The sequence below is a fragment of the Mesocricetus auratus genome, unplaced genomic scaffold (assembly GCF_017639785.1).
Source record: "Mesocricetus auratus isolate SY011 unplaced genomic scaffold, BCM_Maur_2.0 Super-Scaffold_100046, whole genome shotgun sequence".
Lineage (NCBI taxonomy): Eukaryota > Metazoa > Chordata > Mammalia > Rodentia > Cricetidae > Mesocricetus > Mesocricetus auratus.
Window position 1 is genome coordinate 2,924,162 of NW_024429223.1, and position 27,375 is coordinate 2,951,536.

A 27,375-nucleotide genomic window follows, 5' to 3' on the forward strand; every position below is an offset into this window, starting at 1 on the left:
TAACAAGTATGCAGACGCCATTTATTTGGTCCATAAGTACAGTGTATTTGTTGCTTGAGTTTACAAAACATCAAATATAAATAACCTGAAACTGTAACAAATACACAAAAATTGGCTTCTTACACAGACATACCAGGCAGTACAAACTGAAAATTTGAGTAAATAAACATTGTTTTACATTAATATACACAGTGCCAGGTAACTTTTAAAAAACAAGTTTCAATGCATAGACTTGACACTTATGTGATCTGTCAGGTAAGAGTATGAAAATGGTTAGATCTAGGCTAAAAATAACTCTTCTCTAGCCAAAAATAAAGGCATAATATTTATAACCAGGTCTCAGCGTTCCTACCCCACAGTATTTCCACTAGGAAATGACAGCTAAGGCTATTTACAGGGAAGGCAACATGCATGGCTCTCGGCTGTCACTGGTCCGCCCGGCTTTGCTCAAAGGGTCCCGAACACTACACTCCTACTTCAATACAGCAAGGCAGTCTCTAAGTCTCAGCAAATGAATGCTTCACACAGGGGCGGAACCAAGCCACGGCAGCCCGTGCTTTCCCTCCGCAAGAAAGGACAAAACCTTTGGTTCCGACCAGGGCAGGGTCCAGGCGGCCGCTCAGTCTAACGCTATGACGTCGTCAAGATCTTCTGCTTGCTCCAAGCGAGACCTCTTGGCACCGGCTCCCTCAGTGTCTTCCAGTTTGCGCTTGGGGGCTCTGGCGTCCTGGCTGCTGTCGGCGCTATCGGAAGGGCCTTCCTCGTCGGAGTCAACTATGAGCACGTCGTCTTGCTCTTGAGCTTATTGCGGAAAACAAGGCAGAGAGGTGACGCGTGGGCACACTGGCTCCCCAGGGCCTCACTCAAATCGAAGCCACCCTGACTGGCCACCCTCAGGGACTGTCTCCAGTGTGCCGTGTAACAAGCATGTCCACTTTGAGGGGAAGGGTGCTAATGGGGAGCCAACCCTGGGCAAATTCCTATTTTTTCCAAGCAAAACAAAAACCGTGACTAGCCCGTAATTGAAATGCATCGTCATGCCTCCTGAGTGTCCACTGAGAAGGGAGGGAGGGACACCTAGTAGAGAGAAGAGCAGCAACAGCAACAAGCCACTTACAACTGCCAGGGGCTGCTCTGAGCACTGTGTGACTCATCTAGTCACCCCTACAAAGAAGACAACACCATTACCCCACTTCCACAGGAAACCGAGGGGCACAGAGGGGGGCTCCCCAGGGTCACAGAATGTGGCCAGGGTGCGAACTCCAAGACCCCCTCCTTGCGCTCTTTAGCCCTGCCCCCAAAGACAGGGTCTCCCATGTGCCAAAATTTAAAACAACCACGCCTCCCCTATATGGCCTTCAAGACCCGCCAGCAGAGGGTCAGGGTGACAATCCTTCAGCAGGGGGGAGGGAGAGGAGGCCAGCCAAGAGGGCCAAGGTGTGAAGCCTCCAGGTTTACCCCTAGGTCCTCAGAGGACGATACTGCCCAGAGCAAAACTTCTAGGGACACCAGAGGCAAGGGTCAGGTAAACGGAAATAAAGGCTAAAGGCTGCTAACCTTGTTTCCTGCACAAAAAGAACGGAGGGGAGGACCATAAAGGTCCAAGCAGAGAGCAGCGAAGGCTCAGGGATCTGAGAAGGCACCGGGTACCAGCAGCAGGACCCCGGGAGCCCCCTCAGGTGGGCTCTGCCTCCTGGAAGCCACGCCCACCCTCCAAGCACCTGCCCAAAGAGCCAGATGAGTGATTTGAGCCTTCCAAATAAAACAGGCAGTTGGCAGCTCCCACAGAACAGACTGTGGAGCCAGGAAGCGAGTCCACAGCTTGCTGTGAGTTCAATGGGGGGAGTCAGAAAACCATTCATTCCCGCTCCCTCTAAGAATATCCCGCAGCCTTAAATGTCTTCATGGTTCACAGAACTCAAAGCTCATTTTATTGTCAATTCCAAACCGACTTAGAGCTAGTATTTCATACTCAATGCCCACCAAAGAACCAGCTTGTTAAATCGTCTGGCCTGCAGGTGGCTCACCTGTGGAGGTTGACGGCTGGGCGCCATCGTCACTGCCGTTGGTGACGCTTTTGGCAGCATCTTCAGCTTGTTTGGGCCCCACTTTTTCTGGGGCATCACCAACAACCTCAAACTCAACATCCTTTCCTAGATCTTCGCTGTAAGAGAAAGGCAGGCTGTAAGCCAGAGGCCAGGCCACGCATGTCCACGTGAAGGAGCAGACCCCACACGGCTCAGACTGCAACGCACCCAGAAGGTTCTGATTTTCACGTCAGAGCTTCTCTAGACCAAATGGCAAAGGCTGCTTTGTCTTTGTGCCTCCAACGCAGAAAACTGGGCAGAAATTCTGCAGCCCAGCAACTCCCTCCCTCACTCACCCCACCTGTGACCTCACCTCAGGGCTCTGTGGTGTCTGGTTTCCCCCACCTTTATAGGCAACTCCCCACTTTCATGCACAAGCTCCAAAATGTGCGTGAACAGAGGCACTCCTGAAGGCACTCTGCCGTTCACCCTGCTGGCGCTATCCCTTCAGAGACTCCAGCAGTCAGCCTGCCTGCCGTGCGTTTTCCCCAGCGAGGCCAGAGACAGCAGCACCACCTTTAGTGCCTATTGAAAATGTGCGTAAATGTGGCTGGAGCCAGCTCTGCGGCAAAGGGCACTCACTGGCTGCGCTCCCAGAGACCTCTACTCCCAGTGCCCAGATGGCGGCTCATAAACACCTGCAACCTTAGTTTTAGGGGACCCAATGCCATGTTCAGACCTGCATATACACGACACACAGACACACAGCATCCCCCATAAACAAAACTAAAAACAACCACGACAGCTGAAGCCAGGCTCTTCTGACTCCCACTGTCATGACGCACATGAATGTGCATACATGTATGTACTCACTCACACTCATGCACACACACACAATTTTAAAAATGTAAAAGGAAAACATCAAGATCTTATTACAGTTGAATTATGAAAATAAATTTACCTCAAAAGTTTATCATTAATCTATACCTTAACATTTAAAAACTTAAACCTTAATTTGTTTAGTGCAATGTTTCTCATAGCATACACACGGAGGTCAGCAGACTTGTGAGATCTCTCCTTTCACCGTGAGTCCTGGGAACCGAACTCAGGCCTGCAGGCCTCCCTAGCCAGAGCCTCCCTGCAGGCAGCACATCCATCTGCCTTTGAGCACAGAAACCTGACGGTCTTCACCCGCAAACTGTCTTGCTGTCTACCCTGTATTTGTGAACCCTGGCGCTGTTCTGCAGGTGCAGTCCTGTCCTCTGGAGCACGCTGCTGTTTCCTACCTATGAAGAATGTTGATCAGTAAAGTGTAGTCTTGAAGGAAGTCATCTGCTTGAAGCCGGCTGCCATTTCTAATTCCAAAATCAGACAACTTCTTGGGGTTATTAGCTGGATATGAAAAGAATGGAGATGCTTTAGTTATGTCTTCACAGGTGAGTTCTTACAAAGCCAAAGCCATTACTGCGGGACAGCATCCCTCCAAAACTGGCATTCTCAAACCCTGGTCCATAAGACCCAAGAAAGTGATTGCATTTGGACAGCTCTGTACAAGTGCTAACAAGTTAGACTCAGTCTTTCCCATGCCTGCAGCCTTAGCACTTGGGAGGTGGAGGAGGGACTCAAGGGCTTCCTTACTCCTAAATAAATAAGGAAGGAAATAAATAGACAAAGGCGCCCTGTAACACAGACCACGTGAAGACACACACAGCAAGGCAGAGGAGAGGACTGACTGGGACGGTGAAGGCTCTGGGCTGTGGTACTTACAGCCACAGCAAACCAACTGTGCTACTAGGCACTCAGGAAACCAGTCCCGAACACTCAACAACCCACAAAAGCCTCCCACTCAAAGCAAACCACTTTAAACCAGATCCCTAATGGCCAGCCAACATACACATCAACTAATAGCTCCAATAATTTCTCTACAAGCAAAACTATTATCAACATGAATCCTGATGTTTGGTTTTCTTCTTTTAAATATATGTAGGGTCTTACTCTGTAGACCAGGATGGCCTTGAATTCATGGAGATCCTTCTGCCTCTGCCTTCTGGGTGTCGTGATTAAGGCATGAGCCCACCCCCATGCCTGGCTGGCCTCAGATTTACCACACAGCCAAGACTGGCCTTGAACTTCTGATCCTCCTGCTCCCCCGTGCCACCACACCTGGTTGATGCATGCCAAGCCAGCACCGTGCCAACTGGCACTATCCCTGCCCCTGACAGGAAATCTCAACAAAGTTTACAACTAGAGAGCAGTTAAGTTGATTTCCCACACTGGGGGTGGGGATGGGAAATACCCAGCTGCCAAGACCTTGCCACTCTTGAATAAAAAACAAAGACTTAACGCTCCCTAGTGTGGCTAACAGCCTAAAACCCACACTCACCACCAATCTAGCCCTAGGGCGCATACACAGACAGCATCCTTGGAACTGAACAAAGGTATTATAATGCATAAGCAGCCAATGTCTGTGCACCGGGACACCAATGCCAGAAAGCCTCCAAGTCTGGAGCTGTGGAAGGCAAACACCACGTCGTGGGAGCCTCCACAAGGGCCACCACTGTGACAGCAACAGCACACTAACACAGGCAACGACTCGGAGCCGAGCTGTCCCTCTCCAGGCAGACGCCCAGGTGAGGAGCAGCAGGCAGGTACCTTCCGTCTCCCCCTCTTCTGAAGAGATCAGGATCGTTCCCTTCCCATCTTCTATTTGGACATCGGGTGCCACCATAGCAAACTTCTCCTTCACTATCTAAAGAGGAAAGATTAAATAGTAATTAATGAAGGTCATTAAAGATGTAAGAAACGCTGCATCTCTTTTCCATACAGGGTTACTCTCTCACTGGCGGGGGTCAAGTCATTCTTCAAAACTTACGTAAGTGCTGTGTGACACATACGTGAGTGTGCGCACAAGTGCCGCAGCAAACAGCACACGGCTCACAGCACACAGCACAGCTCACAGCACACAGCACAGAGCTCACAGCACACCTCACAGCACACAGCACAGAGCTCACAGCACACAGCACAGCTCACAGCACAGAGCTCACAGCACACCTCACAGCACACAGCACAGAGCTCACAGCACACAGCACAGCTCACAGCACAGAGCTCACAGCACAAAGCACACAGCACAGCTCACAGCACACAGCACAGAGCTCACAGCTCACAGCACACAGCTCACAGCACACAGCACAGCACACAGCTCACAGCACACAGCACAGCTCACAGCACACAGCACAGCTCACAGCACAGAGCTCACAGCACAGAGCTCACAGCACACAGCACAGCTCACAGCACACAGCACAGCTCACAGCACACAGCACAGCTCACAGCACACTGCACAGAGCTCACAGCACAAAGCACACAGCTCATAGCTCACAGCACAGCTCACAGCACACAGCACAGAGCTCACAGCACAGCTCACAGCACACAGCTCACAGCACACAGCTCACAGCACACAGCTCACAGCACACAGCTCACAGCACACAGCTCACAGCACACAGCTCACAGCTCACAGCACAGAGCTCACAGCACACAGCTCACAGCACAGAGCTCACAGCACACAGCATTGTTCTGTGGGAATCCATTCAGCCACGAGCTGAACTGGGACCAGCCCTGAGGTGGGGTCTGAGGTGCTGCGTGTAGTTTGATAAGCAGAGAGGAGAAGCATGCTCGCTCTCTTGTATGGTGGTTGGAGATCTGATCGAAGCTTCCAGTGCCCCCAGGGCAGAAGACCATGGTGGCTCTCTACCGTATTAATATTTCAGTCATTCCCCAATAAATAATTGATATCCCAAATAAACCACACAAAAATAGACCACACAAAAGCTCTGGGGGATGGAACTTGGGTCGTCAAGTTTGTCTCTCTGCTTCTGACAACAAGGAGTTGCCCACAGCCCAAATCCGCACACAGATGCAGAGCAGTCTGAGAGCCTGAGACGCTCTCCTCTTTCTCCCTGAAGAGTAGGCTCGGGCAGAGCATCTGACACATTTCCCCTCAGTCTCCACGTCAACCCCGCCATGGAAGGTGTTACGATAACCTTTCCCGTTCCAAACAGCGTCTCTGAGTGATCCTTCTATTCCTAAAAATGGGAGCTCTCTCCACAAGTGTAAGCCCCACATTCACAAGTCCTTTCAGCTCCATAGCAAAGACCAACTAACAACCATGTCACACCCTTCAAGAAAGAAGGTGCTACTGGGCCGGGCATTGATGGCGCACACTTTCAATCCCAGCACTTGGGAGGCAGAGGTAGGCGGATCTATGTGAGTTCGAAACTAGCCTGGTCTACAGAGCAAGTCTAGGGCAGCCTCCAAAATAATACAGAGAAACCCTGTCTCGAAAAAAAACAAAACAAACAAAAACAAGAAGAAATTATTACTTCTAGTAACTACTAGTCCCTGCTGCCAGAGAAACATCGTGCCCAGCCTTAGTGAGGTATTAGGCATACAATTTGTTCACCGACAAAACCGTTTGTCAGACGTACTGACTCTACCCACTGTCTGTCTGCTGCTTATCACAACGCAAGACACCTCTGCCCATGCTCCAGCCAATCACCCACACCTTCTAGAACAAGACACACATCCTGGAAGCAGAGAGAGGGGGCAGTGGAATCTAGGCCAGGAAGCTACCCAGGAGGGTGCCGCTCCCGCTCCCCGCAGCCAGGGCTCTCTTCCCAGGGCTCTCAAAAACGTGAGGTGAACCCACCCGACTCACTTTGAAAGCAGAGGCAGCCCTTGCACTTGCCTTATCCTGTAAGGTGAGGACAGTCACTTTGTGGACATTCAGCCGCACGGTCACCTCTGGCTTGCTAGCACAAACGTAACAGTTGCTGTTGGGAGGATCCAGCGTGCAGGGCACTAAGAGCTTCTTTCTTGGGTTTGGCTGTTTATTCAGAAAAATCTTCAGAGAAAAAAAAAAGGCAAGAACCAGAAACACGAGTTACCGTTTTATAGATGAATTCAGAGCCTTCCTCCCCACACACTGCTGCTGACTGAGTTTCTCTGTAGCCCTGGCTGTCCTGAATCTCTCTGTGGACCAGGCCGGCCTCAAACTCATAGAGATCCTCCTGCCTCTGCCTCTCAGGTGCTGGAATTAAAGGTGTCTTTTATTTCTTTTATTATTTTATGTATATGGGGTTTTGCCTACACATGCATTCAGTACCCACAGGAGTCAGAAGAGGACCTCACACGCCCTGGCACTGAAGCCACAGTCTTAAGATTGGACGTGGGTTCTGGAAAGAGAACCTGGGTCGTCCGGAAGTGGACCTGAAATGACGAACCACCGCTCTCCTCCAGCCCACCTTCACTTTGCGACTGTAAGCTAGCACAGTCTCTAGGATCAATGGATTCTCAAGGAGAATCACAAGGGTCCCCCAGGCCAAAGAAAAGTCAGGCCGCTCTGCAGCACAGCCTCTACCTGCGCTTTCCCCACAATGGATGCCAGGCACAGGGCAAAGCCAGAAGCGAGCGGAGAGGGGACTTCTGGGACCTGGGGCTGCGCCAGGACAGAAAGTGGTCGTAGTAAGACATGACTGAAGCCATGGCTGCAACACACGGAGCACACATGCCTACTATGTACAGAACCCAGCATCCAACAAAAAAAGTCAGGATGACCGCTAACACCCGGGCTAACCATTGTGAACCCGCCTTGACATTTAAAAATTAAGCACAAACAATTGAAACACAGTCATGTAAAGTATAAATATAAAATAGACACTTCCACAAGCTTAACAGCATTGTTCAGAACTCAAGCTGAACGCCATATGAAACATGGTTTTCAGTGAAAAATTTATCATAAACAAAATTCTTAGAAGTTAAAAATGTGGCAGCCCAGATGAAAAGTAAAGAATCAAGCTGGGAGTAGGGTGGGGTGCACACAATCTCAGGGGTCTGCTCAAGTCATCCTCAGCTCCATCTCAAGGCCAGTGTGGGTTACATGGGACAGTCTCAAAATCCCAGCTGCTCCAATCTCCGTGCTTCTTTAAAAAGAGCACTCTTAGAAAGAGGCAGGTGGATCCCTGTGAGTTCCAGGACAACATAGTGAGGCACTCTCAAAAGTCAAACAAAGTTACTCACGGTTTTACACTGGTCTATTTTTCCAGATAAAATCTTCAATCCTTCCAACACAATCAAGCCGGCAATCACGGCATTAGTGGTAGCGATAGCAGGAATGATATTCCCTGCCATTGCTGGAGGACAGAGAGAGACAAACACACTTAGCTGTCCAAACAGGAAACTCTGCATGCTTTGTCAATGACACAGTCGAGTACAAACAACTCACACTTTATGTCAAATCTGCTCTTCATGTTCATGCTGAAAATGTGCATCCTAAGGTTTGCCGCAGAAGTGACAAAGTCCATCGCTGGCGGGTCATCCTGTCAGTAACACAAATGGCAAGGCCTCGTGCAGTCCGTCATGCTCTAGGATCACTCTCAACACGTTTACAATGGGCAATGGTACAACCACACAGCAGAGTGAGGGGCGATCTGACCCAGAGGCTGGACAGGTGAGGCCTCACAGGCTGACCGTGCAGGGGGAAGGGGCTCATCTGGTCCTCTGGTCCAGGAAGGTAATCTACCAAGAACCTAAGAACCGCCATGCTTGCTGGGAAAGCATTCACACTGGTGAAGTGGAAGGGTGGCCCAGTGGTCGGCTAAGAGAACCCGGAGCCTCACAAAGGACCAGAGTTCGGCTCCCAGCACCCATGTTCCAGGGGACGCAATACCATACTCTGACCACTGCAGGCATCACATGCACGGTGTACACACGCACGCCACTTACAAGTAAACACACCTTTAAGTATCAAACCAAATGCACTGAGGCTATGTGTGCAGCTAAACTCCAATTCCATTTTCCATTGAGGAGAGCCCTTTCTGGGCCCGTTACTAAGTAGTGAGGTTGCCAGACACGGACATGCAAAGAATGGGCAAGGATGACTGGCCTCAGTCTCTGGGAAATCCCATCAGAAAGGTGACCTCTGAAGCTGTAGGTCTCCTTAGTGTGTAAAGCAGGAGCTGAACAGATCCCAGGTGCAGTTTTTGAGCACAGGGTTGCTCTGTGTATCCCTGCCCTGTATTTCCCTGCATTCCCTGGCACTTTTAGTGGACCAGGCTGGCCCGGAGAACTAGACTTGCCTGATGATTCCTCCTGAGTTCCAGGATTAAAGAAGTGCACCACCACGCCCAGCTTCGAATGTGGGACCATTTCCCCACAAGCAAAGAGGAGGAGCCCAGAGGTGACCGCTCTCGAGGAAGGCAAAGGCTGCAAGAGACTGGCCTAGCTCACTGTGCACAGCTCAAATGCAGCAAAATGCTACTCCCTTAAAAAAAGAAGGCAAGCCAGGCATTGGTGGCACTCGCCTTTAATCCCAGCGCTTGGGAGGCAGAGGCAGGTGGATCTCTGTGAGTTCGAGGCCAGCCTGGTCTACAGAGAAACCCTGTCTCAAAAAAAAAAAAGAGGCTTGAGGGGCTGGAAAGATGGCTCAGAGGTTAAGAGCACTGACTGCTCTTCCAGAGGTCTTGGGTTCAATTCCCAGCAACTACATGGTGGCTCACAACCACCTACAATTCAATCTGTGGTATATGTAATAAATAAATAAATCTTAAAAAAAAAAAAAGGCTCTTCTAGAGGTCCTGAGTTCAATACCCAACACCCACACGGGGATCTGATGACCTCTTTTGGTGTGCACGAAGACAGAACACTCGTATACATAAAATACATGAACAAAACTCCAAGCACCAACTCTCGTAGTAACTGGCTGACACTACAGTCAGTCACCAGGGCGGCAGTGCTCAGGGCCAAGAGGTCTTTATTTGGCCCCAGTGAACAAACAGAAACTTTCCAAATCACTAGAATAACAACAGAGAAAATATTTAAAACCTATCATTTATATCACATAAACCAAGAGACCAGTGTTTTTAAGAATTTCAAAAATCTAAACCCACCAGCTTTGTTTTAGATACCTGATTCAAGAAAAGCTTCAAACTTTATGCATACAGAGTTATCTGGGGATTCTAAAACGGGCCAATCATTTTTCTTACTTTGAGTCCCATAGCAAATCTTTCCTTCCCTTCCCACGAGGGGATGAAACCCAGGGCCCCCTGCATGCCGAGCAAGTGAGCACCCCAGGAAAGAGCCACAGAACATCTCGGGCCTCACAGTAGCTGTCATTACAACTGCATCTTCCTGGAAGGAAGGCAGCCACGTACGTCTGCAGAGCAGCTTCCAGCAAGTGCGAATTGAGGCTAGCTTGCATTAGAGACCCTGTCTCAGATACAACCAAACCAGGCAAGCTAGCCCCAGCCCAGGATAGCCTCAAGCATGGTGCTCAGCCTCCCAAATGCTGGGACTATAGGCAGGGGCCACACCTGGCTGTTCTTTCCCAGACTTCTGAAACTTTATTCACTTCAAGAGAAAGGCAACCTCAGAGCTGAGTGTGGCAGCACATGCTTTCAACTGTTAGGGCTAGCCTGAGCCACACGTATGAGCACTTACCTAGCATGGACAAAGGCCTACGCTCAGTCCCTGCAGGGAAGTGTGTAGGCAGTTTTTACTATTTTTAAGGTCAAATCAGTCCAAAACTGGAGGACTTTACATCTGTCCTTCTAACTCAAATATCCCACTGGGATAAATTATTTTCTGATTAATATATCAAGCCTTAAGTGTATTGCTAGAAGCCCAAACAAAATTTTGTGATACTTAAGCATATGCACAGAAAATCTACATTCAAATAACTGGAGATGAAACCATTCAAACAAAGTAAGCAACACCCCAAGTTGTTAGTTTTCTATAGCACAGGAACAACACAAGAGAGATGTGTAAGTGACCTACAGAGTTCAAAACAAACCTTATCCCAGATGAGCTCAGCCCCATCCCCCTTTTCCGCTAAATGGACCCTCAGGGTCTCAATGCTCTTGGAGAACAGACTTGCGTAGCTCTTTACATCCAGAACCTGCTGGTCCTTCAAACCCAACTGGGGCTCGTTTTGTTGATCAGATGCATTGGCTTCTTCTCCTACAAATAAACAGAATTTTTATTAAACACCTATCTCTACCTTGTTCTTGCCAAGGCTGGCCATTAAGATGTCACCAAAAGAAACGAATTCCATTGACAGCTATCACTACAAGTATGTGTGCAAGGAAACTGCTGAATCTGTGGACCACCCAAGACCACGTCAGCGTCTGATGGGACTTTTGGAGCATTCAAGAACATAATGGCAGAGCTGGGGAGATGCTAGCACTTTGAGAGAACTGGCTGCTCTTCCAGAGGACCCAACGCTCCCTCCTGGCCTTGGTGGGAACCTACACTCGTGTGCACATACCCATACAGCTGAAGAGTGAATATAAAACAAAAGGGAATCGTATTTTGCCCAGCACAGCTAATACTCTGAAGTCGAGCTGCCAGTCATGCCTCCATTTGCCCAGCACCACACAATGTCATTGCTGCAAGGAGCCGTTCCGGGGACCTTTTAAATTCAATCATGCTGCCAGCTGCAGCATAGCTCACATAAAGGCGCATAGTATGCCAGTGAGAAGGAAGTAGTCAGTACAATTATCTTGTTTCCTTGAATATAAATTTTAAAAATGGGGCTGGAGAGATGAGATGGCTCAGAGGTTCACAGCACTGACTGCTCTTCCACAGGTCCTGAGTTCAAGTCCTAGCAACCATATGATGGCTCACAGCCATCTGTAATGGGACCGATGCCCTCTTCTGACCTGCAGGTATACATGCAGAGCACCATATACATAAAATAAATCTTTAAAATTTTTAAATGTATTTCTAAATTAAATCTTAATACAAAGGCATTTTTACATACACCCACAACACTTTCAGGAATAATGAGTGCTGGGACTAAAGGCGTGCGAGCGGCACCCCCAGTGACTAGCTGCACTCTTACCTTGACTCTGCACTTCAGCCCAGTCCAGCGGAACTGGGGGTTTCCTCTTGCGCCAGAGTTTGTCCATTGTCAGCAGATACCTAATGTCATCCTTAAAAAGCTGAAATAAACAAACAAGTCCGATGAATCGGACGAGCCCAAGTTCATTAAACCCAGGTCAAGTTTTGCTGACTTACTATAGCTATGCCACGAAAGGGTTTAAAGGCATGGCACATGTAGGCAGAGTAACGGTTTCCAACACCACAGTAAAGGTTCAAACACTTGGAAAGCGCAGGGCAACAGTGTTCTCAGCTCTGCCAGCCGCCCAGACCCCACTACCTCCCAACCGTCTGTAACACCATGACACAAACTAATGGCTTGATAAACACCAGCACCATGTCTCAAAAAGCAAACAAAAACACACCAGCTCTACCTGAATGCAATCCAGTCTGTCAACACTGTTTCTGAAATAACACATTTACAGGCTTTGTGTCCCATTTCTACTCCTTTCATTTTGGGTTTGGAGTTGGTAAATATCTTAAAGTTATATAGTGTCAAGAATTCTGGAATGGTTAAGAAGAACTGCCAGGCAGTGGAGGCACTTGGGAGTTCAAGGCCAGGCTGGTCTACAGAGTGAGTTCCAGGATAGTCAGAGCCACACAGAGAAACCCTGTCTCCAATCTCCACACTCTACCCCCCACTAAAAACCCAAAACCAAAATCTCACTGGCTCACAAAGCTGAGTTTTGGTGCTATCAGCACTCTGGACCCCACGTGAAGCCTGAAGGACAAAACCCACAAAGTTGTCCTCTGACGCCACATGAACCATGCACATGTGTACTCTACTCAATACATTTTAAAGGTAAACCTGGCTGAGATACTGCTCAACAGTAGAGCCTTACTCATCATGTGGAAGCCCCCTGCGTGCTGGAGAAATGGTTCTAGGTTAAGAGCACTTGTTGGTTTTGCAGAGGACTGGGGTTCAGTTCCCAGTATCCATGTGGTGGTTCACGATCATTCCATAACTCTAGTTCTCTTGGTTCAGGCCCCCGTTTCTGAGGTAAGCATCAACATACATGCACACATGCAGGCAAAACATTCATACACCTAAGTTAAATAATTTTAAAAGAGGGAGGGGAAAAGCCTGATCAGGTCAGGGGATGAGGGAGAAGAAAGCAAGCCTAACCTTGGTGAAAAGTTTAACTGGGTCATATCCAGTTGACTTAGCCCACTCCTTAGTGGAAATACGCTTAATGTCTCCGTCTTCATTAGACGCTCGGGCTCTGGCCTCAGCTTCTGTTGGCTCCCCTACAAGACAAGCATCGTACTTCAATGACAATTCAGTTCTCACCTGAGGGAGAGAGCCACTCACAGGAAGGCAGCGGCATGCAACACATCCAGAGTTCCAGGACAGCAAACGAGCACTAGTGTATTTTTGTTTGTTTCAAAGGCATGCACCACCACTGCCCTGCTGCCTGAGGTTTTGTTGTTTTGGTTTTTCAAGGCAGGGAATCTCTGTGATAACAGTCCTGGCTGTCCTGGAACTCACTTTGTAGACGATGCTGGCTTCGAACTCACAGATCTGCCTGCCCCCAACCCCTCAAGTGCTGGAATTAAAGGCGTGCGTCACCACCACCCAGACTGAATTTTTTTAATTTAAATTTGAGTTCATATGCACAGGTGGTTTGACCTACTTGTACGCATGTGCGCCAAGTGGCTGACTTGTGCCCTTGGAAGTCACAAGAGACTACAAGATCCCTTGGAATTGAAGTTCCAGAGGGCTGTGAATCAATACACATTGGTCCAAGGCATTGAGCGCAGGTCATCTGGCAGAGCAGCTAGTACTCTAATCCCCTGAGCCATCTCTCCAGCCCTGTACCTCAGTTTCTAATGGGCACAGTTCAAAACTCTCTATAAACAGAATCAGGCGCTGCTCCCAGCCCTAATGATTAGATCTATGAAATGTCTCATCTTGATTTCTTCTCTTTTTTTTCCCCCTGGATGTTTTTGAGACAGGATTTCAGCCCTCACTGTCCTGGAACTCCATCTGTAGACCAGGCTGTCCTCAAACTCAGAGATCTAGCCGCCCCTGCCTCCTGAGTGCTGGGATTAATGGTGAGAATCACCTTGATTCCTTTTCTTACCACTGAAATAGAACTATTTCTTTGTTAAAAGCTTTAAAGACACAATGAGGGAATGGGTGTAGTGGCATATACATTAATTCCAGCACTCTGGGACAAAGAAGCAGATGGGTCTCTGCTTTCCAGACAATTAGGGCCACACAGAAAAACCCTGTCTCAAAAACAAACAAAAAAACCCTACTAAACAACAAACCAACAACCCCCCAAAAATTGGATAAAAGGAATGCACATACACACAGGCAAAACACCCATACACATTAAATAATAAATCCCCATTCTATCCCCAGCAGTGATGGCAAAGGCTTTTAATCCCAGCAACTGGGAGGCAGAGGCAGGTGGATCTCTGTGAGTTCGAGACCAGCCTGATCTACAGAGTTCCAGGACAGGCTCCAAAGCCACAGAGAAACCCTGTCTTGAATAATGAACAAACAAACAAACAAATTTCTTTTTTAAAAATGCAATGGCACAGTAAGCATGTGATCTCTACCACTAACAGCGGACCACTGTTAAGCCTTCACCATTATGTCAGCAGAGCACAGGCCACAGCCACTTACAAGCAGCTTCCGGGTCGGCCCTGTCAGGGGACACTTCTTGATCTGCATCCTCCTCTCCAAACAGCTGGCTGCAATTTCAAATAGTGGACATTTAGGTAAAGGCACTTGGAACAATGTGATTGTTTTCCCACAAACACCTAACTTTCAGGAGTCCAGATGCTTAGCAGGGTTATACAGTAAGCAACTGATGACTCACAGCGCGCACACCATCCTAGGGTATCCTGTTTGTTCACACGAGATGTGTGACAGCATCAGTCAGGTTCAAACATTTCAGTACTCAAGTCTGGCAGCAGAAATAGGCAAGCTTCCTTCTTGAAGAGCATTTAACACTAAAAGACACTTCAAGGCACCTGCAGCTGGCTATTCCACAAGTACACATCTGCTACACTCCCAAGGTCTTACTCTAGGTGGGGAAACTCTGCAGAGAATACATGTATGCTGTGACTGGTGTCATAAAAAGCTGAATGGCCAGTAGCCAGGCAGGAGGCGGAGAGAGGATGCTGGGAGGAAGGAAGCTCAAGAGGAAGCAGGATGGGCATACAGAAACGGGGTAAGGCCACGCGGCAGAATGCAGATTAGCAGAAATGGGTTAGTTTAAGTTGTGGGAGCTAGCGGGACAAGCCTAGGCTAGGCTGAGCTTTCATAACTAATAAGAAGTCTCTGCCATTATCTGTCAACTGGTGGTTCTGACAAGAAAGTACTGCCACATCTATCAACCCACTTCTAAGACCTTCTGCAGTCTGCTGTATCCTGCGGAGACATTTATTATTACTAATTAGGATTGGAACAAAAGGACGTGCATTTGCCCTGGCCAGTTTAGCAAGAGACTGTTTGACACCCTGCAGCCATCAAAGCAGGTAACCTTACACGGTTCCTATTTAACAAATCCCCACACAGTGCAGTCACAAACACGCTCTTCTATGTGGCATTGTGTCACGACAGGTGAGTGACCACGCCTAACTGTAATCTCAACACCTGGGAAACCACCCCCTGACCTTCATCTAAAGAGCATGGCATACACACATCCACTCCAAAATAAATGTGATAATAAATGTTAAGGAATCTTTCCTTGAAGAGAGGACTCAGTGCTACCTGGGTTGAACCCTGTCACATTATCTCAAAAAGAAAACCCCCCAAACCGTAAAGCTCTTGGAAACACTTGACAAGGAAACACCCTCTGGTTATACTGTCTAATTGCATTGTGTGTGACATGTCCACCCACGCTAGCCAGTCAAGCTAGTGTGTTTTACGGCTGCCATGAGGGCTAACACTCTGCATCTGAGCTCACGCTCCATACCCCTTTGTGGAGGCTTTGCTGTGTTGGCACAGGGCCTTCCTATACAGTGGAACTCACTGTGCAGACGGGCTGGCTTTGAGCCCAGGGATCTACCTGCACCTCCTCCTGTCTACCTGTGGGCCACCTTGTCTGACTTTACAGACTTCAGAAACACATTTGAGATCACAACCTTCATCTGGCTGCAAACCCTGTCTCTCTACACAACGGCCACTGTGCTGACCTGCTCCTCAGAACCCCAAGGGTCACCCAACACAGACATCTAAGAAATGAACACTCAAGAGCTGGAGATGACATCCAAGACAGGATCCCAGAGATGATGATAACTGATATTATGTAAGAGCTACAAAACACCAAGGAACTTTGTTTCTTTTTGGAGACAGGGTTTCTTTGTGTCTGGCCGTCTTAGAATTCACTATGTAGACCAGGCGGGCCTCAAACTCAGAATAAAAATGTGTGCCACCACTGTCTAGCAGGAAGCTTTCTAGTTACGGCTATCCGCAATGGTTCCTTAGTCTTGCGGTCTGGTCTCTCTCTGTGTGTGCGTGTGTGTGTGAGCATGTGTGTAGAGGGGGCTGGGGGGTAAGGGGGTCTACGCCTGGGAACCCTACTGCTGTCTGGAAACTGTTAGCACTGTGTTCTGTTAGTTCTTTACTCAGGTCCTCCCAGCTAGTAATCCAATTTGCCAGTTAATTTTGGGGGGGAGCTCTTAGTTCAAATCATTCTTTTCAGTTTTGTTTTTCATGCATTCTGCAGTGCACCTCCTTATTTCAAGCAGACTCTTATGCTGTCAATGCTCAGCGTTTCTTCGTGAGTGTAACCTGTAGCCTGCCTTCTAACTACCACATCCAGGCACGCAGCAAGCTCGAGGGTGGGGCCTCTCACCATTGCTGGAGCTGGTTGTGGATGGTCATCGGAGAGGGTAAGTGATCCTAACCAGGGCCCCAGGCTCACCATGCCACTGGGTTCCACCCCAGCCCACTGAGGGCTTTAACTCCACTGTGATTTCTTCTTTAACCAATAGGTTATTTATAAGTATGTTTTCATATTTCCAAATATATACATTTACACAAACCTAGTTGCATGCCTGTATCCAACACCAGACTAAACATCCAAAATTTCACGCATAGCATGCAAAGAATGTCGTCTGCGTTAAACCCAAGAAAACCACTAGTGACTCTTCACCATATTTAACCATTATAAATAGAACTTTCAAAGACTATTTAAGTAAAAACGACCTCGTGTTCCATGATCAGTTCTGACAACACACCAGGGATACACGACTCTCTTACTTGAACAAGTACTTTGCCCAGACGATGCAGTGAATCGGTTCAGAAGGTGTGTTCCGGATCGTGCAGCCAGGGAATGTCCTCTGCGTTGGCTTAGGATGACATTCGTAACACTCAGTCACACCCTACAAAGTCGGGGCACAGTTATCCCATGATGGTTATAAGGTAGTGCAATTAAATATACTTCATTCCCTCAATTACATTCCAACTGGGTTTTATTTGTCAAGAAAAATGTAAAATATTAGCAACTGCAAAATCCTTACAGTACACATAAAGAATCCAGAGTCATAATACAAAGGCTAAATAAAGTGACTACAGTCACATCTGAGGCAGAACCAGTACACCCGACTCCCAAACAAGCGAGAGTGAATATCCAGACAGTAAAAAGCATCACAGTACAACCCTAAGTCAGAGAATTTCCTTTTGATTTCACCAAATAACAAAAAACTACAGGGAGCCAGGGAGGGCAGTGGTGGCGTACGCCTTTAAACCCAGCACTGGGGAGGCAGAGGCAGAGGCAGGCGGATCTCTGAGTTCCCTGGTCTACAGAGTAAGTTCCAGGACAGCCAGGGCCACACAGAGAAAAACCCTGCCTCAAAAAAACCAAAATATCCCAGCACTCAGGCCGAGGCCAGCCAGGTCTACAGAGCAAGTTCCAGAACAGTCAGTCAGGGTTATGTAGAGAAACCCTGTCACGAAAGAAAGAAAAAAACAGGAGAGGCCAAGGGACCCCAATGTGGGACCATCAGATGAATCCCTCTTTAGCTCAGCCTGTCTCAACCTCAGCCTTCACACAGGTCATAAAGCCAATGCAACAGTAACGGCCAAAGAATCAAACCCCACAGGAGCAGTTTCAGCATCTCCTCCACTAGGCTGCTATGCCCTCCAAAGTCCAACAAATGTCTAGGATGAAGCCACCGACAAGCGTCACACTGTATGACAACTACTGCCTTGGCACCGCAGGCACTAGGAGCCTCCACTACATTCTACGAACACGGACACACAACCTCGGGAAAACGCAGAGTAAGCTTCCAAGACCAACAAGACCTGAGTGCAGAACAAAGGAGCACGCTCGGTAACATAGATGCCATCCAGCCATTTTAAGTATTTTGTAAAAAGTACTGTCTAACCTTTGAAGGAATTCTTCAAATGTAGCCTTTAATGTTACATCCTGAAGAATCTCAACACAGATCTGAAGAACAGACTGATCAGTCTCGGGATTTTGTACAACTAGGCTAATGCACCCCACCCAACCAGCTTTACTAAACTGCTTAAAATACTTCATAAACACAGCCAAACAGTTTCCCCTCTCTTCAGATCTGTTTATCAGGTAAAATGAACATGAGTTAGGGTTGGTTATTACTGCATTTGTACAACTGAACTAGACTCCCAAACCCAAAAGTTAGCCATTGATTTCTTACATTTATTTAGTGCGTGCAAACACAGGGGCACCATAGCACACGCGTGGAAATCAGGACAACGTGTGGGAGTTTTCTCCTTCCAATACCTGGGCCCGAGAGCTCAACCCAGGCGGTGAGGCTTAGCAGCACGTGCCTGCTGAGCATCTCAGGGGCCCCAGAGTAACTTTGGATTTGTTTTGAGACAAGTCCTTACTGTGTAGCCCTGGCTGGCCTTGAACTCAAACAGATTCTCCTGTCCCTTTTCTGCTTGCTGGGATTAAAGAGGGTGCAAGACACCATGCCTGGTCCATTTTAATATTTGGAAGTACAACCTTCTATCATCTAACACAACCCAAAGTCCCATGTGTACAGTTTGTCATGTCAGTCTAAGGACTTTAGTTTGTTGGTTCTCGGTTTTTAAAGACAAGGTTTCTCTGTGTAGCCCTGGGTGCCCTAGAACTTGTTCTGTAGACCAGGCTGGCTTTGAACTCAGAACCCTTGGAGGCTCTGCCTCCTGAGTGCTGGGATTAAAGGCGTGTGAAACTAAGCCCAGCTGGGGCTGAGGTTAACAGATACGTGAAGTGACATGAAGTGGCAGAGTCAAAGCTCTTCCTCAGGCTTTATTTGAGGGTGGGAGGTTTTCTGGGAAGCCAGAGGCCCAAGCATCACCCTGTGTGATACGGCATCGAATCACTACGCCTGGGACGCACACCCAAACTTTCTTTACCTTCTTGATGGTGGTCACTTGCCCAAGATACCCAGCAGTCCCACTTTCAATGAGCGGCACGTCAGCTGCCAGGCACATTCTGTTGACATGGTTCCGGGCAGCTGAAAGAAGCCACTGGTTAGCAGGAGCGTCTGATGACACCCAGTTCAGGGTGACAACTGTGCACAATTTCTTGCTTTCACTACAGCACATGTTGGTTATGGCGAGGATAACCCAAACCACTCTGTCTGCATAACCAGAATACATCCTTGGCCAATGGCATATCATTACAGGACACTCAGCAAATCAACACCGGTGGCATTTGCACTGCAAATGTACTCTAGAAAAAGACTCTTAGAAATGATTCCCAAGTGCTGGAGCGGCAGGTGCAGCCTGTCTGAGCTGACATGAGGCTCTAGGTCTGACTCCAGGAAGTCACTTCTGAAACATCAAAAGTAGAGCCAGAGAGAGCTGCCTCGGCAGTTAAGAGCACTGGTTGTTCCTCAGAGGACCCAGGGATCAATTCCCAGCACCCACATGGTGGCTCACAACTGTCTGTAGCTCTAGTCCCGGGGGCTCTAGCCTCTTCTTTTGGATTCCTTGAGTACCAGGCCAGCATGTATATACAGACATACACGCAAAAACAAAACAAAACCAAGATCAAAAGCATGAAGACGACAGTGAGAGCTAGGCAAACCTTTTCCGCCCCTGCCCGTGTCACTGCCCTCTCTGTAACCACGCAGTGAGTAGAGGAGGGTACGGACACTAACTCAGAACCAGTAAGGAAGTTTCAGGTCAGGGGACACAAGACTGGGCAGGTTTCAAGCGTCATTCAGCAGGCTTTCAATGCTTTTCCCTGTTAGCAATTACTGATACATACTTTGCAGGACTATTTTTTTCCCTGACACAGGGTCTCACTGGTCTGCAGCTTGTAAAGCAGGCTGCTGGTCTTGAACTCAGAGATCCGCCTGCCTCTGCTGGGATTAAAGGCATGGCCACCTTGTCTGACTTTCCTGAAATAAATTTGTTACTCCTACAAGGACATGGTCTGGGATTCTGTGGTACAGGTATAGCTGGCATAATTCTAGAACCAGTCTTTACCTGGAGCAGCGTAAATTGGGCCTGCATTCCAACCCTTGGGAGGCAGAACCAGGATGGATCAGAAGAGTTCAAGATCGCCCTCAGCTGCTCAGCAGAACAACGAGCACCTCACTGCCTCGCTTGCCCTAAGGCAATTACGGTCACCTGATACTCTGGGTGACACCCTCGGGTTCACATTTCCTAGACCAGGCACCTACTGCCACCACCTGAAACAAACTCCCGCCCGCAGGCAGCCACACTCTGCAGGATTTACAAAGGCCCTTTGATCTATACCTTCTGGTACAATAGCAAAGTGTCTGACAGCTAACTGCTGAGAAAAAAAAATTCAGCCCCAGAGAAAACAGCCACCAACTGGCACTGCTCACAGCTGAAATCCTAGCACACCAGAGCCGGGGCAGGAGGACTGTCACCAGCTGAGGTCAGCCTGGGGGAACAGGGAGTAACAGACTAGCTTGGGCAACAGAGACTGTCACCCCCCCCAAGCCTCACCTACTCTCATTTCCTTCTGGCTCTCTTAAGGTCTAACTCATACTTGGACACTAAATCTCTAGCCAGCTTTGACACAGGGCAGAGGAATAACGAGACGTGAAACATTAAGAACATCTTACCTCTGTTATCTAACGCGTTCATAACCAATATAAACTGTCGAAAAAATTCCACATTATAGTCTGGGCTGGAAAGCAAAACAAAAAGGTCACCAAAACTGGCCTCAAGTATGATTTTCTCAGCATAATGGAGTCCTGAGAAGGACAAGTAACTGTAAAAATAACTGTTGGTGGGAAGGCTATGCAACAAACACAGGAAGGCTGGAATTTTCCTAACATGAGCACATTTTAAAGGCACTACTCTCAAATTTCTCTTTCTGACCAGCTATCTATGGCACCAAGACAAACTCTTAAACTGGCAGAAAACTGGCATAATCTCACCAGTGCCCCGCCCCCTGCCCCCTTACAGGGTAGCAAGTGCCTGGGAACACACAAGGAGCACATTCCCAGGATCTGCTAGGTCTGTGGTTTCACCTCACATGGTCACAATCAGGCGGGGTTCAGGCCCCTCGGGGCTCTGCTTTTAGCAGCACTGGGAAAGCGACAAGGGGTAAGCAGCAATAGGCAGGTCTGCAGAGCAAACATCCAGAGAATTCCAAACAGCCCAAGAGACAAGGGCTTGAGAAAGTGTAAGGCGCCCTCTAACTCTAATGCTTCACATAGGGACTACTACTGCCCATGTGTGTGCCCACGTGTGTGCGTGTGTGCGTGCACGCGGTGGAGGGTCACACTCGCGGATCTTTGCTCTAACACCCCCATGAGGACAGACTCATCAATCATTACTGAGGTAAGCACAGTCACTATCCACAGCATCAGAGAATCCTCAGGCCTCAAAGCAGTCCTTTCTAGGTTTCTGAGAACGTCCTCACTGGCATTAAAACATCTCTTACATAAATAATTCAAATATACAAGAACTGGTAAAAAACATGGCCACGGCTGTGGGCACACGTATCGTGTAAGATTTCTACACGCTCTCTTAGAAACGCAGCTTTCTGACAGAGCGGTGTGCGTACTTCATGATGCTGTCGTGGTGAGCCTCGATGTGAGCCTGGGGGTGGAACTGGAGAACACTTTCTTTGGCAACCTGGAAAAACAACATTAAGTCACCGTGGAGACAAACGCATGCTCCTTCACTTACAACACGGCAATCTTATTTATAAACAAAAACGTGGTAAGCCCTCATCAAGGGCATACACATTTATAAAATTAGTTTTCCCCTACATGTGACCACTTCTGTGTGAATGGCAAACTGCAGAGAAAATGGAAACCTCCGGGCTGGGGGCTCTAACGTCTGCTTCTCCCCAGCAGTACAAAACTAACCTAACCTACAATAGTCAGTGCTATTCACTCACTTAAGAGCCTAAGAAAAGAGGCGTAAACAACCATCCAGGCTAGCCTGACTACAAAATGCAATGACAGTTACCTGTGGGGGAGGGGGGAAGGGGAAGCTGCAAATACAAAAACATGAAAGCAAATACAACAGTGTGTGAGGGGCCGGCAGAAAACAAGAGGCCTTTGACCCCGCTGGGCCAGGGAGAGCATTCGAAGCAGGGGTGTCTTCTCCTGCTCCAATGGAGCAGCCCAGGGATGTAAAGGAGCAAACTTAAATCCCAAGGACACAAAAGACACCCCCCCTCCTTCCCTTCACACTCCAGGGTTCTGCAGCTAAAGGGCCGGGCATGTGAGGTGAAGGCTCATGGGTAAACGGTTTCCAGTCATCACCTGAGTTTCATCCCCAGCACCCAGCTGTCCCGACTTCCACTCCCTCGTGGTGGCAGGCGTATATGCCCCAGACAAAGTAAGTACACGAAATGTTAATCATGGACAGAAGCTTTCTCCCTCCACAGGCAGTCAGGATCTTATCTGCCGAGGGAAAGCTTCGGCAGTGTCACAGGGCTGCAGTTACCTGAGCCTTCGATCTTCCAACATGCTTCTTTTGAAACAAGAACTGCCTGTTGAGGTTGCTGACATCGATGGTGTCCAGATCAATCTACAAATGTAGAAACCCAGATAAATCATTACACGTTGAGCAACGCCACTCTCTTGGGCACTCATAACCCAAACTTACCAGTGGGGAAAGTGCTTTTTTGTACAAGTCATACCCAGATTGCTAAATTTCCATCTACAGCATATGGGAAGAGTATCAATGGCAAAGGCAACCTCAAGAATGCATCAAGGGCCGGGCGTTGGTAGCACACACCCTCAATCCCAGCACTCGGGAGGCAGAGGCAGGCGGATCTCTGTGAGTTCGAGGCCAGCCTGGTCTACCAAGCGAGTTCCAGGACAGCCTCCAAAGCCACAGAGAAACCTTGTCTCGAAAAACCAAAAAAAAAAAAAAAAAAAAAAAAAATGCATCAAGGATGGCTAACCGTTTTTGTTTAATCCTATTCCAGGGAATTCTTTAGAAAGCATAAAGGCTTTGGTTTATTAAAATTGTAAAATTTTCCGCTGGGCAAGGTGGCGCACTTGGGTTTCTGCGAGTTGTATGTCAGCCTGGTCTCTATAATGAGGTCCAGACCAGTCAGGGTTACATATTGAGACTCTGACTCAAAATATAGATAAATAAAATAAAGGCAAAATAGAATGCATTAAGTGGCTGTCCTGGACATGGGTACAATCCCCCAAAACCCACATTAAAACAAGCTGAGCAGTCTCGAGTTTTCGAAACCCCCCAGCCAGGGAGGCAGGGAATAGGGGGATTCTTGGGACTCACGACCAGCCATCCTCTAGTGAATTTGGAGCATTCCAGAGCAACGAGACCCTGTCGCGGGGAAAAAAAAAAAGGTAGATAGTGCCCCCAAGTTGTCATCTGGGCTCCATACCCCAAATAAATACACATCCATCTGTCTGATTATTTCAACTGTCATATAATTTACTGTGCCCCATTGTGTCTCATTAAGTGATGAGATAATCAGATTTGGAAATGTTTGTTGTTTTAACTCTTTATATACATATTCAATCAGGATTACTTGAGGAATATTAAAGGAAATTTCCTACATATGGCAACAAATAAAATAAGAACTCATTTAAAATCTAACCTAGGGGCCGGGCAGTGGTGGCGCACACCTTTAAACCCAGCACTCAGGAGGCAGAGGCAGGCAGATCTCTGTGAGTTCGAGGCCAGCCTGGTGTACAGAGAGAGAGTTCCAGGCCAGGGTAAAAAGCAACCCTGTCTCAAAAAGATACCCTCCCCCCCAAAAACAAAATCTAACCTAGGAGCTGGAGAGATGGCTCATTAGTCAAGAGTGCTGGTTGCTCTTCCATAGAATCTGGGGCTCAGTTCTCAGCACCCACATTGGTAACACCAGTTCCAGAGGGATCCCATGCCCCCTTCTGGCCTGTGAGAGTACCAGGCACAGACACACATGCAGGCAAGAGACCCATACACATAAACTAAAGAAAAAACGTTTAAATAAAATAAAATTAATCTAATTGCTACTCAAAGGAAAAAAATGAGTATCAGCTAACCGTCGTTTGCATTCTATCTCAATAAACTTACGTAAACAACAAACAAAACTCATTATGAAAGATGCTGACTCTTCGGGGTAGTTCCTGAACAATTACAAAACATATAAGCACCGAAACACCCCGTTTGTACTTCAAAGTTCACTACAAAAATTAAACCAAGCCGGTCGGTGGTGGTCCACATCTTTAATCCCAGCACTCAGGAGGCAGAGGCGGGTCTATCTCTGTGAGTTCGAGGCCAGCCTGGTCTACAAAGCTACACAGAGAATCCCTGTCTCAGGAAAAAAAAAAAAAAGCATTAAACCAAAGAAAAGCAATTGAAGAACATATATTTTTCAATTCACTCTCGTCTGCTGCAAAAACTACTCTTTTAGCGTAGCATGCGGAGTTACCAGCACACTGGGTGTGAAGCCTAACCAATGAAAAGATGCACTGACTCCAATTCCGCCTCGCCTCACACCCTGACACCTGCAAGTTCGGTCCACGTCTCTGCTAAACCTTAAGGCATCTTCAACTCACGCCCAAGCTCCAGACAGCATCTCCAACACTTCTAACAAATCACAGCGGCTTCCTGTCAACCGCGCGCTCATGCAAGACGGAGAATATGGACAAACGAAAACTTTTTTTTTATTTTCTTTTTTTAGTTTCTGGAGGAAAGGTCTTGCTACACAGCCCAAGCGGACCTCACACTCCCCACCCTACTGTCACCCGTTGACTGCGGGGGTTGCGGGCGGTCACCCAGTCGCGCAAACCCAAGGGGAACACCCTGAATGACACGGACGACCACGACGACGGAGTCCCGTCTGCACTGTGGCCGGCCCGGCGAGGAGCGCGAGCCCCGGAGGAGGCTCGCCCAGGCAACCAGCGGCGCAACCCCCACCCCCGCCCCAGGGTAAGCCACTCAACCGCCCTAGCGTCTTCCCCTCGCTCATCCTTAAAACAGATAAGACGGGAGGCAGACAGCACTTGCAGCCGCCACCCCCAGGCCGGCGGGCACGCTCGAGGGAAGGCCGCTGTGCACGCCCGGCTGCAGCCGCTCCCCGCTTCCCCGCGCGCGGGTCGTTACTTCCGAGGCAGGGGCGCGTTCGAATTAAAGCCGCAGCACCCCCGGGGGGGGGATCCGGGCCCCTTCCTGCATCCCCAGGGGAAGCTGGGCGAACGGGTCGGCTCGGGAGGCGGCGAGCGCACGCGCGCGCGCGGGCGAGGGCGCGGGCCTGGCTGGGGAGCGGAGGCCGGCGGAGCCCGGGGACTCTCGGCCGCCTGCTCCCGGCGCGGCGATCCCGAAGCCCGGCCTCTCGGGCCGCGCCGTCCCCGGCCTCCCGCCCGGAACCCGGGGCCCCCGCGTCCCGCCGCCATTCAGCCGCGGCCCGGGCCTCACCAGGTCGATGTGGGAGAAGCCGGTGAGCACCAGGTTCTTGAGCAGCTCACAGCCGATGCCGCCCGCGCCCACCACCAGCACCCGGCCGCCCGACACCGCCTCGGCCAGCTCCCGGGGAAGCCCCCCGCGACAGGGCCATGGCGGGACGTCCACGAGCCGCCGCGGTCCGAGGCGGGAGAGCCCGAGCGGCGGCCGGAAGACGGTGGGGGAAGGGCGGCGCAGCTTCCGCTCCTGCGCGCTGCGGCCGCGGGCCCGCGCCGGCGTGGGGCTGGGATCCCTCCCCTGCGCCGGGCTGCTGCGGCGCAGACCGACCCTCGGCATTAGCGGCCGGCGTTGCCTTTTGACGACCTTCGTTTGAACCCCCAACGAAAACTCCTTACGTTACAAAAAAAAAAAAAAAAAAAAAAATCTGCGACTCGGCGGCTGGAGAGATGGCTCAGGGAGGGGTTAAGAGCACTGGCTGCTCTTCCAGGGGTCCTGAGTTCAAGTCCCAGCAACCACATGGTGGCTCACAGCCATCTGTGATGAGATCTGGTGCCCTCTTCTGGCCTGGGCAGAACACTGTATACATAATAAATAATTAAAAAAAAAAAAAGCTACGACTCTCTATGTCAGGAACATTTATGAATTAAGAAAGTTGCCCAAGCAGTATATATTGGGAGAGGACCTATCCCGAGACTAAGAAAATGGACAACTTGGCCTGAGAATGTTGGGTGTAATGCAGCCGGGTGGGGGGTGGCACATGCCTTTAATCCCAGCACCTGGGAGGCAGGGGCAGGTGGATCTCTGTGAGTTCGAGGCCAGCCTGGTCTTTAGTCTCTGGGGTAATAAGCCTACAGTTGAGAATTTCCTTAGTGCGTCATATGGAGCCTTGCTAAATAGCATTAGGTGAGTTCTCCGGGACCTGCCACCTTCACACAGACATGGGCAGGTAAGACAACAATGCACATCAAGTGAAAATAAATATATATATATGTATCATTAGCTGGCTGGGCTTGTCCTGATCCAGCCTTACCCCCAGATTGGTTGACTGGATTTTGTCTTTCTTGGCCAGCTTTCTGGCATCTTTCTGGTCATTCTTGGAAGAGTGGTGAAGCCCAGGGAGCAGTGATAACCACTGCAGCCTCAACAAGACAGATACTGGGGGGGAAAGCTTGATCCTATTTCCCATCACGCCAACAATCCAAGTGAGAAATGGTTCATTGTGCAGAATGAGAGAATCTGAAACCAGTGTTCAAATTTTCAGTCTGCTCATGAGGCACCCATTCATCAAGCTTTTTCACTGTTTAACTTGCTTCAAGGAACAAATGATCGTTGGCTGAATGGTCCACGTCGAATTCTTTGAAAATTGGTCCAGCCAATGTCAGCCTCTGCTGTCAGTCAATACACTCGTCGTGAAGGCTCTCCTCATTCACTGCTTCTGCAGAGCTCCAGAAATCAGCAGTTCCAGAGCCAGCGCTTTGTGGAGTACTAGTTAGCCAACCAAATGTGCTGAAACTAAAGATGTGTGCCCACCACTGACCAGCTGTGTGCCCACCACTGCCCAGCATCGAATCCGCCTTTTGTCTAACATAATTTCCATAATATTATTACTATATGATTATT

General features: G+C 49.0%; 1 protein-coding gene across 3 annotated transcripts; it reads right to left on the reverse strand.

Annotated features, from left to right (window-relative positions):
- Uba2 (ubiquitin like modifier activating enzyme 2) lies at positions 1-26,106 on the reverse strand. 3 transcript variants are annotated; one of them, XM_040735534.1, is made up of 18 exons: positions 25,771-26,106; positions 23,641-23,688; positions 22,834-22,917; positions 21,941-22,011; positions 20,991-21,055; positions 19,303-19,403; positions 17,179-17,300; positions 14,593-14,660; positions 13,084-13,205; positions 11,920-12,019; positions 10,870-11,036; positions 8,305-8,398; positions 8,100-8,212; positions 6,769-6,924; positions 4,680-4,776; positions 3,314-3,419; positions 2,028-2,164; positions 1-801 (listed from the first exon to the last, which is right to left on the reverse strand). In XM_040735534.1, the coding sequence occupies exons 1-18, from the start codon at positions 26,089-26,091 to the stop codon at positions 620-622; spliced, it is 2,154 nt and encodes a 717-aa protein (XP_040591468.1). In that variant the 5' UTR covers positions 26,092-26,106; the 3' UTR covers positions 1-619. The 3 variants fall into 3 exon arrangements, with proteins under 3 accessions (XP_040591468.1, XP_040591467.1, XP_040591469.1); XM_040735533.1 differs by having other exon boundaries at positions 23,560-23,688; XM_040735535.1 differs by lacking the exon at positions 23,641-23,688.
- Positions 26,107-27,375: the final 1,269 nt, after the last annotated feature.

Bases quoted from the DNA above. Each gene is read 5' to 3' on its own strand.
- Uba2 (XM_040735533.1), bottom strand. From the start codon at position 26,091: ATGCCGAGGGTCGGTCTGCGCCGCAGCAGCCCGGCGCAGGGGAGGGAT. The intron at 11,037-11,919 runs GTAAGAGTGCAG...GTTTATTTGTAG, and splicing joins GGCTGAAGTGCAGAGTCAAG to GAGAAGAAGCCAATGCATCT. The intron at 6,925-8,099 runs GTGAGTAACTTT...TTTTCTCTGAAG, and splicing joins AAATAGACCAGTGTAAAACC to ATTTTTCTGAATAAACAGCC.